General features: G+C 42.7%; 1 protein-coding gene across 3 annotated transcripts in view; it reads right to left on the reverse strand.

The window, feature by feature from the left end:
* The window catches only part of LOC117074395 (carboxyl-terminal PDZ ligand of neuronal nitric oxide synthase protein), a 344,705-nt gene that overhangs the window by 244,122 nt on the left and 84,250 nt on the right, over positions 1-16,333 (reverse strand). For all 3 annotated transcript variants that reach the window (XM_033195794.1, XM_033195793.1, XM_033195796.1), the window contains exon 2: positions 15,686-15,757. In XM_033195794.1, the coding sequence (XP_033051685.1) occupies positions 15,686-15,757 (72 nt within the window). The remainder of the gene's footprint in view (positions 1-15,685; positions 15,758-16,333) is intronic.

The raw sequence follows: 16,333 nt of genomic DNA on the forward strand, positions 1-16,333 counted from the left end.
TGGGAATGCATTTCTTAAGTGAAAATCATAAATCAATATGATCTCTTTCGATAAATAATTCAGCTACTGACTCCTCATCAGCCTCTCAGCAGGGTGCAGTTGTTAAATTTAAAGGCAGCCAAATTCTTACTTAAATTAAGTGTCATCCCTACTAAATGAAGACCAGATGTGCAAGCCAACAAAGAAATCTAATGAAGTTGGAAGAAAAGATTTCTGTAAAAGAGAAAACCAGGGGAAGGTGTGGGATTGGTCAGGAAACAGCAGGTGCTGAAGAGAAAAGTCAAGCCAGGGCTCCAGATCAAATAGGGTCATTTGGCAAGGAAGGGCAGAGAGCTGCCACAAAGCCCATGCACAGAGGGCACTCATCTGGAAGAGGAACTGCTAGGCAGTTAGAATCCCATCAATCTTTCAGAAATCCCCACCAAGGGAGCAAGATTTTTCATTTTAACCTCAAAGTCTAATGCTTAGAAGATTGCCCAGCATGGTTCCCTAAGGGGGACAAATTCTTTGGATGTGCTCCTCATGCCAGGCAGAGCCAACCCAACCCAAAGCTGGCCTGGTTTGGGTATTCAGGCTTGAACCAAGCCAGACTTCAATTCCTCACTACCTCAGTCCCTTCGGCCTCTTATTCAATAAGAAACAGTGACTTGCTATACTAATCAAAATAACTTCTTGAGGCTTGAAGCCTCTCTTCTAGGTACCACCTTTACCAGGACCTCATCTTAGTTTTTCAAAGGAGAAAGAAAGGGAGAGAAGGAAAGAGGAAGGGAAGAAGGAACAAAGAAAGAAAGCAAGGGAAGGAGAGGAAGAAAAGGGGAGAAGGAAAGAGAAATACACCCCCCTGCCCACAAGGCTCAGCTCAATGACAGCTTGTGCATCAATTGCACATGGACATCTAGGCCTTTGCCCTTCCAAGTGAGCAGGCAACCTCTGCCAGGGACCCTACTGCCGCATTCTCCCTCTGGGCAGCCTGATTCTGTTTATCAACTGTTTCCACAGCTGTAGCAGCTGATGTCACAAAGCCTGGCTGAGGACCAAAGAGAAACAGGTTCATTTGGAAGTTCATATCTGAGCAGACTGGCTCAATCAGAAGTCCAGAAAAGTGTGGATGGGATGGGATCAACTTCAACAGGACAGCACTAACACAGACTACTGCAGTCTCTGCACAGAGGCCTAAAGGAGACGTCACAGCAGTACTCTGCAAGTAACACTCCATGTCCAACAAGCAGAGAATCCCAAAGGAGGAGTGATGATCTCCATCAGCCCTAGAGAGGCAGCGTCGTGGTCAGAAGACCCAGTTTTGGAGCCCGAATCCTGGCCATTCATTGCCTATGTGACCAGGTTACTGAATCTCCTCTTCATAAAGTAATTATGAGGATTCAGTGAGTTGCTACCGGCAAAACGCTTAGAACAGCACCTGTTATATAACAACTAACATCAGTGCAGACTTGCTATTTTCACTGTTTTTTTTTTTTTTTTTTTTTTTTTGACTAGCCACTTAAATTCTCATGTGTCTCATGTTTGGTTAGTAGTGTCACCTAAAAGAAATAAAACCAGTTCCTCACTGTTTTTTTTCCATGAAATGGCTTTCAGATTCATACCTCTGAAAAACTGGGGAGACAGCACGTCAAATTTTAAAATATTAACAAGTAACATATGCCTGGAGCAATTCAAACTGTCTCCCTTCCCAGCCTCAGGATAAACGAAGACTCACTTGGGTCCACAAGTCATAAAATGAAGCAGCAGAGGATAGGATGATTGTCAACAGCACGCAATATGACTGAGGACTATGTCTCAGTGGCTCAGGAGAGACCCTTCCTGAGAGACCCCCTCAGATGGTAGGGCTGCCCCAAGGCGGGCCTGAGGCTGCTGAAGGGAAAGAAAAGGGGCAACTGACCTCCACAGGGACATGGGCTGCACAGGCAACTCCCTCAGCCCCACAACCACCCTGGAGCCAGGACCAGGTGATTATGCTGATGAAGTCCTGACCAAGCAAGGAGTCAAACCAGGGACTCCCCGGCCCACAGCCTTGCTCTCCCCACCGTGGCCTCTAGAGGGAAGGACCCTGCCTTATCCTGGGCTCTAGCAGCTGAGGAGAGAGGCTGAGTAAAAAGGAAAAACTCGTGAATGACTGTTTTCTGTAGGAGAAAGTCTAGATGTACACTCCACCTATTTAATAAGCCCTCAGGCAATGAGAGGATTAACAGCTGCAAAGAATGCCAAATCCTCTCAGGATGGTTAGTGGTTAAGGAGACAGGTAAATTGCTAATATCACATGAACAAGGGTGATTCCAACTGGTTAGAAAGCAGGGTGAGCTCGTTGTGAAGAAGCGATTTGTCACTTCTGCCATCAACCTTCGTGCGGTTAAATGCCTCTTCAGGGAGGCAGAGACTTAGTGCAGCGGGATGAGAGAGTGAGGAACAGCAGCTGCCCCATTATTTCTTACATTCATTAAATGCAAAAGGGCTGGGTGCTGAACAGAATACCCAGAGGCAGCAGGGCTCTGCTTGGCAGTTTTCAACCTGGACCTGATGGATTCACCAGATTCAGCCAAAGGGCACCAGCACTATCAGGCGAGGAGCTTCCACCCAACAAGGGATCCTGACCAAAAGGCTTGAGCTGCCAATTCTCACTGCCTTCCAGGCCCAGCCACCATGCAACAAAGATGTAGAGAGGAGGTACAGGTGTCCACTGGGTATATACTATGGACCAGGGACGGTGCTAAGGACTTGACACTCATTATTGCATTTACTTCTAACAGGGTTGACATTGTCCATTTTACAAAAGAACTGGCAGTTGAGTAATTCACCCCTTTGCTGTCAAGATGAGTGTCAGAGTCCCTGCCCTCAAAAAGACAAATACACTGTGATGAATGCAGAAACAAACGTCTCTCTAGAGTATAATGGTAACACAAAAGAAGAGAAAACTACTCTGCAGGCATCAGAGAAAGCTTCTAGAAGGGAAGAAAGCTCAGAGAGGCTCTGGAGGATAAGCAGAAGTTGGGCTGAGGTTTGAAGAGACAGACTTCAGCCGCAATGGGAAGGGAGTGCTTCCCAGGCAGAAGGAAGAGTGGGAATAGAAGTGGCCTCAACAGGACATACTCAGGGCACAAGGCACAGTGGACCTATAATATGCTGCTGTGGCCTCAGGTGCCAGGCAGAATACCATGTGCCTTACTCTGAGTTCAGACTCCAGCCTGGATTCACCACATGGTTTTAAGCAGGACAATGCCTACAGAATCACCCTTACAAAGACAAGCCAGGCAGCAGTGTGGAGGATGGTGGGAGGGCACAGCCAAAGGCATGGTGGCAGTCGCTGGTAGGAAGGAATAGGGAGAGACATGATTGAGAAATATTTAAGAGGCAAATCTGTAAGGGTGATCTAAGCCAGGGGTAGTGACAGAGAAGAAAGGTGACCCTGAGGTTTCCAGCTTACATTCTTGAGTGCTCAAGATGTCTTCCCAAGAGATAAGGAAATATGAAAAACAAGTGCATGTTCTTTTTCAGGGCAAAGAGGAGAGACTGCAGAAATGATAACTTCAGTTTTTTGACATATTGAATTTAAGGTGCCTTTGGGATATCCAAATGGGAGTGTCACACAGAATATACAAGTCTCAACCTCCAAAAAGAGTTTCATAAAATCAAATAATGACCTTATTTACATCTAGTGACATACACTGCTTGGCAATGTTCCCAGGCTGGAGAAAGCCACAATCAGGGACACAGACGATGCTGCCTGGACTGACATTTGGTTAAGCAAGGACAGTCGGCATGTAGGATCCCCGAGCCAGATGTAAGCAGACTGGAGTCTTGCCTTGGTTCCATACCACAACTGTACCATGTTCAAGCTTAGAAGTGAATCCTAGATTCCCCACTTACCACTTCTGTGAGCTATGGCAAGTTATTTAACCTCGTGGTACCTCAGTTTCCTCATCTGGACAATGGGATGACTATTACACCTACACCACATGGAGTTGTTATAAGGATCAAGTAACAAATCTTGTTAAGTGCTTTGCATGGAGCCCGACACAGTAACAGCACATAGTGCAGTCTGTACTCAATTCTGGTTAATGTTGATAAGGACAACAATGTAATTAGTTTGAAGAAGTCTTTTTCACATGCACACGTATGTTTATTGCGGCACTATTCACAATAGCAAAGACTTGGAATCAACCCAAATGTCCATCTGTGACAGACTGGATTAAGAAAATGTGGCACATATACACCATGGAATACTATGCAGCCATCAAAAAGGATGAGTTTGCGTCCTTTGTAGGGACATGGATGCAGCTGGAAACCATCATTCTTAGCAAACTATCACAAGAAGAGAAAACCAAACACCGCATGTTCTCACTCATAGGTGGGAACTGAACAATGAGATCACTTGGACTCGGGAAGGGGAACATCACACACTGGGGCCTATCATGGGGAGGGGGGAGGAGGGAGGGATTGCATTGGGGAGTTATACATGATATAAACGTTATGCACATGTACCCTAGAACTTAAAGTATAATAAAAAATAAAAAAAGAAAAAAAAAAAAAAAAAAAAAAAAGAAGAAGTCTTTTTTTTTTTTTTGATGGAGTTTCGCTCTTGTTACCCAGGCTGGAGTGCAATGGTGCCATCTCGGCTCACTGCAACCCCTGCCTCCTGGGTTCAAGCAATTCTCCTGCCTCAGCCTCCTGAGTAGCTGGGATTACAGGCATGTAGCACCATGCCCAGCTAATTTTGTATTTTTAGCAGAGATAGGGTTTCTCCATGTTGGTCAGGCTGGTCTTGAACTCCCAACCTCAGGTGATCTGCTCACCTCGGCCTCCCAAAGTGCTGGGTTTACAGGTATGAGCCACCACACCAGGCAAGGGAGTCATTTTCTTCATGTGACCCTTATCTGTAAAATAAGGATAACGCCTGCTTTTTATGGGATTATTGAAGACTAACATTAGATGACAATGGTTAGGAAAATTCACTTAAACAACTAGAAAGTGTTTTATAAGTGAGAAATCAGGGCCTTTCAGCAGGGATCAAAGAGGTTTGCCCTCCCAGCAGCTCAGGTCTTCAGTGTGTGCTGCCATGGCTCTCCGTCCTTGTCCCATAATATGCTGCTTTTGGCTCCAAGAGGAAACGTGCCACACACCAGACCCTGTGTAATGTGCTGAGTACAAAAAGTCAGAAGGGAATACTATTCAGCCATAAAAAGGAATAAACTTTTGATACATGCCACAGCATGGATGTACCTTAAAAACAATATGCTTAGTGAAATAAGTGAGACACACAAGGACAAATATATGAGATTTCACTTATATGAGGTTTCTAGGCTAGGCAAATTCATAGAGATGGAAGATGGAACAGAGGTTACCAAGGGCTAGGGGAAAACAGAGCTATTGTTTAATGGGCACAGAGTTCATCTTAGGAAGGATGAAAAATATTGGGGTATAGATAGTGGTGATGGATACAAAGTATTGTGAATGTATTTAATGCCACTGAGTTGTACACTTACAAGTGATTAAAATGATACTATGTGTGTGCATATACATATATGTGCCATAGAAGTCATCAAAACAAAGAGTAGATGCTCAATGCAACCTGTTGCCAACACCAAGAACATGAATCAAAGGGTCCCTAAAGGGTGGTTAGTGTAGCAGCGAGGAACTGACATTCTGCATATCATCCTATTACAACGGATAAACACTGTTGGCTTCAGAGGACTGCCAAACATGAAGTGTGTCAGTGCAAGAAACTGTGGACTGAGCTGGGCAATATCAAATCCTCCCATGGAAACTCAATAACGTCATCTCTTACTCTTGAGCATAAATGACTGTAATAAAGCAAGGCACTTTATTTAAAAGGTAGCATGTGTTTCGCTTTGACAACAACTCCTGGCTCTTACTAACTCTTCTCTGTTGACAGATAATGCATTCAGCAGTTCTAGCCCCAGTTTAAAAATCATTCCCAAATCACTTCACCTCAAGAGCAGAACCAAACTCCTCCTACTGAGTGACTTTTCAGTCTGCTGCAGATTCAGGAAAAGATAAGTGTATTTTCCATTATGTATTCAGTAGGTACTTAGCAAACCAAATTCTCCTGAGGTGTGAGTCCTGGGAATAAAATCCTAGAAATAATCTATCACTCCCTCAAGCTCCCAAGTTTCCATTCACAATAGCCTTCTTGCTATTTCTTGAACCTGCAAAGCCCATTCCTGCTCCCAGGGCATTGGCACTTGCTGACCTCTGTCCGGAACTTCCTCCAGATACCCACATGGCTCACTCCCTCTTTTCATTCACATCTCTAGAGACTCAAGTGTCATCAGAACCCAGAAGCCTTCCGCAACAGTCTGTGTAAAAGAGCACCCACCCCTATAAACTCCATGCAGACAGGGACTTTGTTTTGTAGACTGCTGTATCCCCAGAGCCTAAAAAAGTATTGGCTCAAAAAGGGAAGTCAATTTATTTTTTCAAATGAATGGGAAAAAATTAGGTCCTGCTGTCTGGGCACTGCTCTTTATATTGATGAGAATACCTTGCCCCCTAAGAAAGCATTGATTTGTTTCCTCTGGCTGAGAAGAAGACAGTTCTAACCATTCCATCACATACTGCCCAATCCCTATCAAGTGTTTTCTAAAATTTAATGAAGTCTGGGCCCCTTTTAAAGAAAAAAAAAATTGGCAAATACCCAGTGTTTAAATAAGATGTGGTATAGCCATGCTATGGAATGTTACTCAGTAATAAAAAGAAATGAAGTACTGATACATGCCCCAATATGAAAGAACCTTGAAAACACTATGCTAAAAGAAAGAAGCCAAATACCTAAGGCCACATATTGTATGATGCCATCTAAAATGTCCAAAATAGGCAAATCCATAGAGATAGAATGTAGATTAGTAGTTGTCTGGGGCTAGGGGTGTTGGGGAGTCGGGGAAGATGGATTAGAGGTACAGAGTTTCTTTCTGGGGTGTGAAAATGTTTTAAAATTGATTGTGGTAATGGTTATACAACATTAGGAATATACTAAAACTCACTGAATTGTATATTTAAATGGATGAATTACATGGTATGCGAATTATACCTCAAAAAGCTGTTACCCAAAGAAGTGTTGCAAATGATGTTTGTTACATCATTTAAATATGTAAAGCATAAAACTAGATATAAATCACTTACAGGGTTTACACAGATTTATAAATTAAACACAAATTATGTAACCAAAACAAATTAAGAATGCTAAAGTCAGAGAATACGTTGTCCTTGTAACTGAAATGATATCACTGCTCACAACAGGAATATACAGTGACTACCTGCCCCAAGTTCTCTTGGGTTTGGCAGAGTAATACACAGGGTGATACTCAGAAATTCAACAGCCAGGATGGTACAGTCCCAGCAAATGAGAAAAGACACTGAAAGTTACAACACTAGCCATCAGCAACTCCAGAGGCTGCCTCAGGAACTATGGCTACATACCATCCCCGCCTTCTGTACCGTGCACCATGCACTTAACTCCATTTTTCTGCTACTTTTCTCTCTCTATTCCAATTACCACAAAAATCTTGGTTTATAACTCATGACTGTGCAAAGTACAGTCATGTGTCCTTCACCGTATTAGAATTCATTATATATATAAAAATTTTCTGTTCTTTTTCTTCAGGGCATAACCCTTACAGAAGAACTATTTGATGGCAACACATGTAGAAACAAGTAGACAAACACAGCTGTGAATGATAAATTCAAATGACAGTGCTCGGGCAGACAATGGCCCTTCCAACAGTGCAGAACAGGCTTATTTTATCTTGTTGTCATCAGGATCAAATGAAAAACAAAATTTTAAAATTATTTTTTTTTCTTTTTTTTTAAATTTTATTTTATTTTATTTTATTTTATTTTTTTATTTTTTTATTTTTTATTATACTTTAAGTTCTAGGGTACATGTGCATAACGTTTATATCATGTATAACTCCCCAATGCAATCCCTCCCTCCTCCCCCCTCCCCATGATAGGCCCCAGTGTGTGATGTTCCCCTTCCCGAGTCCAAGTGATCTCATTGTTCAGTTCCCACCTATGAGTGAGAACATGCGGTGTTTGGTTTTCTCTTCTTGTGATAGTTTGCTAAGAATGATGGTTTCCAGCTGCATCCATGTCCCTACAAAGGACGCAAACTCATCCTTTTTGATGGCTGCATAGTACTCCATGGTGTATATGTGCCACATTTTCTTAATCCAGTCTGTCACAGATGGACATTTGGGTTGATTCCAAGTCTTTGCTATTGTGAATAGTGCCGCAATAAACATACGTGTGCATCAAACAAATATACAAGAAAAAAACAAACAACCCCATCAAAAAGTGGGGAAAGCATATGAACAGACATTTCTCAAAAGAAGACATCCATACAGCCAACAGACACATGAAAAAATGCTCGTCATCACTGGCCATCAGAGAAATGCAAATCAAAACCACAATGAGATACCATCTCACACCAGTTAGAATGGCAATCATTAAGAAGTCAGGAAACAACAGATGTTGGAGAGGATGTGGAGAAATAGGAACACTTTTACACTGTTGGTGGGACTGTAAACTAGTTCGACCATTATGGAAAACAGTATGGCGATTCCTCAAGGATCTAGAACTAGATGTACCATATGACCCAGCCATCCCACTACTGGGTATATACCCAAAGGATTATAAATTACTCTACTACAAAGACACATGCACATGTATGTTTAAAACTTTAAAATTCTTATGGAGAATTTTCAGACACTTGAACATACATTACTAAATTCCAAGAGAGCCACAGAACCCTTTCTAAGAAACACTGATGTGCTGACTGGTTAAAAATAATAATTGCCCTAAAAGCAATTGAATTCATGTCTTTAATAATAATAACTAACATTTAGCAGGTGCTTATGCGTGCTTGGCAGCCAACATGTATGGTTTTCTGACCCCAGTGCCCTGCTCCAATGCACAGTAATTAAAAAGGAATAACCAGCCTGGGCAACATAGGGAGACCCCATCCCTACAAATAATTTTAAAAATTAGCCAGGTGTGGTGGCACATGCCTGTAGTCCCAGCTACTAGGGAGGCTGAGGCAGGAGGGTCACCTGAGCCTGGGAGGTTGAGGCTGTACTGATCCATGATCATGCCACCACACTCCAACATGGGTGACAGAGCAAGAGCCTGTCTTGGGGGGAAAAAAAAGAAAGGAGGCAAAGAACTATTATTTATGGTTCACAATCCACATGCTAGGCACTTCACTCAGTATTCTGCATGCATTCATGTATAACTGTAAAATACATGTGCCAAAAGGATATTATCCCAATTTTCCTGATGATTAAAGAACAACTGATAGATTAAGAAATGCGTTCAGTCATTTAGCTAGTAAACAGAAGAAACAGGATTTAAATTGAGTTCTTCCTGATCCCAATACTAGAGTACCTCAGTAGGGGGTGGAATCTCTCCAATCCCTGCTATGAGCCTAACACTCTAATCCCATTATAGTAGACAGACTCAAAGCCCCCCAAAGAGGTCCATGACCTAATCCCCAAAACCTATGAATGTGTTACCTTACATGACAAAGGGCACTTTGCAGGTGTGACCAAATTAAGGACCTTGAGAAGGGGAGATTATCCTGGATTACTGGGGAAGGAAGAATGAGGAGGGCCCAATCTAATAACGAGGGACCTTATAACCAAAGGCGATGGAGGTGCAGGAGAGTCAGAGTCAGAGAAAGAGATGTGAAGACAGAAAGCAGGGGCCATAACTCAGGGACATAATTGCCAGCACTAAGGATGGAAAGGGGCCATGAGCCAAGGAATCCACGGAGCCTCTGGAAGCTGGAAAAGCCAAGGAACAGATTCTCCTCTAGAGCCTCCAGAAGGAACACAGGCCTACCAACTCCTTGATTTTAGCCTCATTTTGGACTCTGACCTTCAGAACTATAAGTTTGTGTTAAGCCACTAAGTTTATAGTATTAAGTAATTTGTTACAGCAGCATAGGAAATTAATAGGGCCATGCTAACACAGTGAAAGAGAGGTTTGTGTTACAACTTCAGCTGTTCTGAGGCAGGCTTGCCAACTCTGAACTTGGGATGAAAAGGAGAACAATGACAAAGGAGTAAATGGTGCTGAGGGGGTCCACTTAGGGAGAAAGTTATAAAAAGGGATAAAGTGACTCCTGGACAAAGCCTCCCAGAGGAGGTAAAATATGGATTTCAGGGCTGAATGCATGAGACCACGTGCAGAGGCATACTGCTGGTGGGTAAGGAAACACAAGCGCAGATAGGTGGCACTCACAACTCCAGTCGCTGCCTCCATAATATAGCCGCCCGTCCACCAGTCCCTGGATGTTCTCCTAAGAGCATTTCAGTTATGTTCTCCCAAGAGGGCGTCTAAGGCCACTTTATATTCTTCTGTTTTTGTTTTTGTTTTTCTTGAGAGAATTTCTGGAAGAGTTGGCAATTCTGAAAGAGGGCTGCAGGGAGAGGAGGGCTTGATCATTTTCTGGTCACCGGTGCATTCTGTTCAAGGCCAAGACCAACACCACTCCAGAGTGTCACACTTGAGAAACCAAGTCACTGTTAAATAGGAAACTCTGACTCCACACTGGACCATTTGGAAGACCATCTGCAGTGGGGCCAAGTTTTTGCCCAGCCTACAGCCAGAGGAGCCACCACAGGAAACCAGATGTCCCTGAGTGTCATCTAGATGCAGTGCACATCCCTCCCAGGTTTGGTCTGTACTGGCCTCCAGAGGCTGCACCACATTTTGACTGCAGGGATCTATCCCCTGGTTTAAGAGCCAGAAATTGGATCTCCAGCCACGAGGACAGCACCGAAAGCCTCCAGTTCCCACAGCAACAGTGGGTTCCAAAGGTGAAGGCTCCAGGAGCCACCCAGTAACACGCTGGAGCCGGGCGCTGCAGCCCAGCTCTCTCCACAATAGCATTCTTGGCAAAGCTATAGAACCCATCAAGTCTGACTTCAGTGCAGCCGTCTTCCTTCCTCAGAACCGCCTCAGTGGAGCCTCCCTAGATTGCATGGGTTTATGCTTGGGTGGTTATTAAGTAAGATTAATTTTCTCAGTCACTCAACAAATGTTTACTGAGCACAGATGGGCACCATGCCAAACGTTGGGAATACAGTTGCTCTGAGTGCTACAAAAGAGAGGGGTGTGGTGCCACAGAACATGAGAGGACAAGATGACCTAGGTAGGAAAGGCCTCCCCAAGGAAGGGATGTTTGCACTAAAACCTGAAAAAAAGACGCTAGCTATTAAAAGGGGCTAGATGAGGCAGCTCAATATCTCTCAGGGTATTTATCTGCATTTATGAAATGCTTTGAAACCCAAAGGAAGCATTGGTAAAAATGATACCAATGAATATAAATAGCACTTTATGGTTTATAAAATGTTTTGCCATGCTTCATCCCAGATTCAACAATAGTACTAGAGAGACAGAACAAGAAATGTCATGTTCTGCCTTTTATAAATGCGGAAACAGATTAACAGCAGTTACATGCTTCACCAAGGTTATATATTAAGTCAAGGAGAAGACTCAAGTCCAGCTCTCATTATTCCTCATTGAGAGCTCTTTTCACTACATAGTGCTGCCTCCCCAGGAAAGCTAAAAAGTTAAATGACAGATTGGTGTTCATATTTACTAATGCAAACCATACCAAACATCTGGCTGCTGGACTCACCTATTCACACAGTTGGACTGACAGTGCAATGCCAGCAACCTGGTTTCAGCATTATCAGCCGCTCTGCACCTTCAACCAGCAACCTCCAAGCAAGCAGCACCAGTGTCAGACCAATCCCCAGCTCAAGCAGAACTTCCCTAAACTTTGTGAACTGTTCTAAGCTATACAGCTAAAAGAAAACAAAAATAGGTCTCAATTTTAAAAGGAGCCATATTCCCTCTTCTCTCACTTTCCTCTTCCTTTTCCAGCTGCCAACTTCTCAGACCTTTGGATCCTTGGTAAACAAAGAGCAAGCAGGACAACCATCCTGTAGTTCTGGGGAGTGTCCTTTAAGCTTCCTTTTGGTCTGGGTCATTGTAGAGATCACAGAGTAATATATGGATAGACCCAATACCAAGGAGTTGGCATGGAGCAGGGGAAGTACCAGATCTAGAATCGAAGGCCTGCAGTTTGGTCTTGGTTCTAACATGGAGCTTCTACTCTCTGGTAAATAATAAACAAGGAAGTTGTGATGGTAATGCAAAATGATGGTCATTATGGAAAATAGTATGGAGGTTCTTCAAAAAATTAAAAACAGGACTACCATATCCAGCGATCACATTTCTGGGTATATATCCCCAAAATTTCTAAGCAAGATCTCAAAAAGGTATTTACATACCTATGTTCATTGCAGCAGTATTCACAACAGCCAAGAGGTAGAAGCAACTAAAATGTTCATAGTTAAATGAATGGATTTTTTTAATGTGGTATACACACATTATGGAATATTACACAGCCTTAACAAGGAAGGAAATCCTGTCACATACTACAACATGGATGAACCTTGATGACATCATGCTAAATGAAATAAGCCAGTCAAAAAAGGACAAATATTATATGATTTCATTCATATGAAGTAGTTAAAATCACAGAAACAGAGAGTAGAAAGGTAGTTCCCAAGGGCTGGCAAGAGGGGGAAGGGGAATCGTGTTTAATGGGTATAGAGTGTCCATTTTGCAAGATGAAAAAGTTCTAGAGATCTGTGACACAACAGTGTGAATATACCTAACACTGCTGAACTTCACACTAAAAAATAAATTTAATGTTACACATTTACCACCATAATTAATACTGAAAGCACATTAAAAAGGAAAAAAAGCAAAACACACTCAAGACAGATAACATAAATTCAGAAAGAACATCAAGAGGGTGAGAGACCAAATGAGAAATGGACAGAGGGAAGAGGAGAGCACCAGTGAAAAATAAAGGCCAGATATTTAGCTCAGAGTCCACTCTGGGGTAAGGAATAGGAGCCCCAGCTCAAAGAATGAATGGGGACACCTCACCCAGATCCCTTCACTCTGAATGCTTCTCTCTCTGGGAAACAGATGATCTTCACTGACCATCAACTGTCCCTTTAGCACTCTAGACAGGTTCAGGGAGGTTGACATCTCACACATGTGAGGCCCTGTGATCCTTATCATAATTGCTGTTTTCCAAGGTCTACCCACTGCTCCAGCCAAGCTGTGAGGCCCATGTCTTCTGAACCCATCAGAACACCCAGCAACCAAAAGCCTGCCCAATGTTAGCCTGGCACCATTCCACATAAAAGGACAAAGTCAAGAATAGTCCTTTACACAGAAATCCCATGCCCTAGTTCTTGACAGCTGTAATTACAGCTAACACAGCTTTTAAAAGGAAAAGAAGAAAAGAAAATAGCAGCCTGGACCTAGCAGTGAATTGAGGGGTTTAGGGTAAAACACATACCACAGCACTTGCTATTAATGGTGGCCAGTCTAAACAAGAGACCGGCCAGCCAGACCAAACAGCTTTCTGGCCAATTAATTGCTCCCTCTAATTTAATGAGCTGCTCATTAAGCACTGGAAGCAGCCCATGGGAAGGACGCTACAGGAAGAGGCACATGGGCCATAAGGGCTGGCAGATGATGAGGGAAAAGGAGACTGGGGTCACATTCTAACCCCAGATGCCTCCAGATCCCACGACCGGCCAGCCCCATCCCATGCCTCTGCCTTCCCTTGCTTCCAGGTGATGTTTACCTGTACCTCTGTTTGTTCCACAAAGTTGTATCTCTGCCACTGGCTCTCTTACTGGGGAGGTTCCATGTACCAGTTATTTGGTTCCTCAGCTGGGGTAATGACTCATATTAGGGTCACAAAGAGCCTTCAGCAGAGTTACAAATGGGCCAGCACAGTCCTGAATATGAATCCCGACTCTTCCTACTCACAGCAACTTGACCTAGAATTATTTCATCTGCCCAAGGTTCTATTTCCTCATCTATAAAATGTAGTAATAATATCCTCATCTAGAGTAGCTGTAAATAGTAAATAAAATAATAAAATATTATTTCAATATTAAAAAGCCTAACAAAGCACCTGGCACATAAGTAGCTATTCCTAATAGTGACTACTATTAATAGAGATATCACTTTCATAATGATAGTGATACTACTGACAACATATTCTCTGTCTCTTAGTCAAAAGTGAATTAAAAAGGCACTATTTTTGGCTGAAACCCCAAGAACAGGCCAGCTGCAGGTCCAGTCCTTCTTATCACAGCAGCAACTACAACTGTGGTGAAAGTAGCAGCCCATCCTAACAACTGTAACACCTCCAGATGCTCCCCAGCCGAGGCCTCTGTGCTTTCTATCTGAGCTAGAGGGTGAAGGAAAAGAGGAGGCCTGGAAACACTCAAAAGTTGCATGTTCTCATGAGACTGAGTGAAGAAATACATTCAGGCCACATGCCTGCCCCTTCCTAGACCTGTGGGACTCCTCACTATACCCCTCTGAGCTTCAGTTTAATCTAGAAAATGAGGGTGACTGGTCCCCCACTTCACAGCCTGCTGTGAACATTGAATAAAACAACCCAAGTGAAAGTGCTTTGAAGCTACTTCTTACTGTGTCCATGAAAATAGTACTGTTGTATTTAATGGCAGTCTCAATAAATTTAATTTAACAATAAAAAAATGCTGAAATACTGGGAAGATCAAGGCAACAAAAGGATTAGGCTGATGAACTGAGCAGAGAAAGAGCCCCAATCATGCAAATTTTCTTCCCAACGTCGCTGTCATTGAGTTGAAGTTTCTGCTGACCAGATGAAGGATTGACTGAAAGTAAAACTAACAAGGAAAAATGAAGCTACAGCATCACTTACATGTTTTCCATTTAGGTGAGCAGATTATTCTACAGAACAATGATTCTAAAGAACAAACCAGACTGCATCCAGGGATGACCAATCGTGCCATCTCTAATGCCAATTTTCTCTTACAATAAACAATTAAAATCCATTTCACCAATCCCAAACCTACCTTTGAAATGCACAAGTACAAGGTAATTTATTCTGTTCCAGTGCAGAGAACATGGAGAAATTCCTTTGCAGGTATCAGAAGAGAATTTAATTCTTGTTCAGTCTCAGCTCCATGTATCACAGAGTCAGAAAGCAACAAGTTCATAGACTGAACCACATATACCAACGAGAAGGTATACTGAACTTTCCGCAAGTAGACAAAATGGCAGAAGAAAATGCACTGACACTCCCGGAGCCTAAAGCATCCAACCAATAAAACTTTGTTAAAATCTCATATTTACTCTTAAAAATCCAAGTAAATCTTATATTCTATACCACAATAAATTACCTTTTTAAAGAATGTTTTGAGTCAATTACCAGCTAACTACTAAACCTTTTCCCTAAAATCTTTGAATAAAAAAGAGACATCAGTCCCTGGCCAGTCACTACACATCATCAAGGTAACATGTATCTCAGTTTGAGGAGCTACAGGTCACAAGAGAGAGAAGATGGTACCACTCCAGCCATCACATCTATTTTAACATTGGCCTTGCATCAAGATCAAACATTCAATTCAGAACAGCTTCCTGGAGGGTACAGAGAGGAGGAGTTTGGGTTTGCAAGGGGGTGCAGCCATCCATTTTGGCCCCTCCAGCCCTATCTAGAAGGGCCAGCAGCTAAGGTACTTGACTCCCCGCTCCACACAGCCCACCTCTGGCCACTCACCCGGATCCGGCGCATGGCAGCCACGATCTCCACCCTGCTGTTGGGCCTTGGCACGTCCAGGCTTCCTACGTACTGTGGGGGAGAAGCAAACACTCATTGAGAGGAGGGGTAGCAAGTGTCCCTAATCCCAGAAAGTTCCAAAGGGTGAAGGGCCAGCTCATCTCCCCATGTGACAGATGAAGAAATTAAGAGGCAGAAGGGTGTTTTGTTCTGAGTCTGTTTCTAACTTTATAAAAAGCAAGTTAACCAGAAATTACTGCTTCCTTTATCTTGCTCTTAACCAGAGATCCAGTAGAGTACTGTATCTAACCAAGCAGCCTTTCAAGCCAGAAAGTCTTGGGTGTGAAGACTCTTCCACCACTAATTTTACGGCAAGGCAATTCACTTTTTTTGTCTCAATTTTCTCAACTGTAAAATCGGCTCTCAGTAAAGATCAAACAGAATAAAATGTCCTACACAAAAGTGATTGGCAAATATTAGTGCTCTCAAAAAAAAAAGAATATATACCTTTTTTAACTATGGAACTTCACTGATTTAGCCCTAGATGTTTTAGATACCTGACACATTTGATTAAGTTCCTGTTTGGAAGAAAGAAATGAACTAATTTATTTAAAAATTTTTATTATGCTTAGAAGTTATTTTAAAACC

Source organism: Trachypithecus francoisi, unplaced genomic scaffold, assembly GCF_009764315.1.
Source record: "Trachypithecus francoisi isolate TF-2019V2 unplaced genomic scaffold, Tfra_2.0 Lachesis_group5, whole genome shotgun sequence".
Classification (NCBI taxonomy): Eukaryota; Metazoa; Chordata; class Mammalia; order Primates; family Cercopithecidae; genus Trachypithecus; species Trachypithecus francoisi.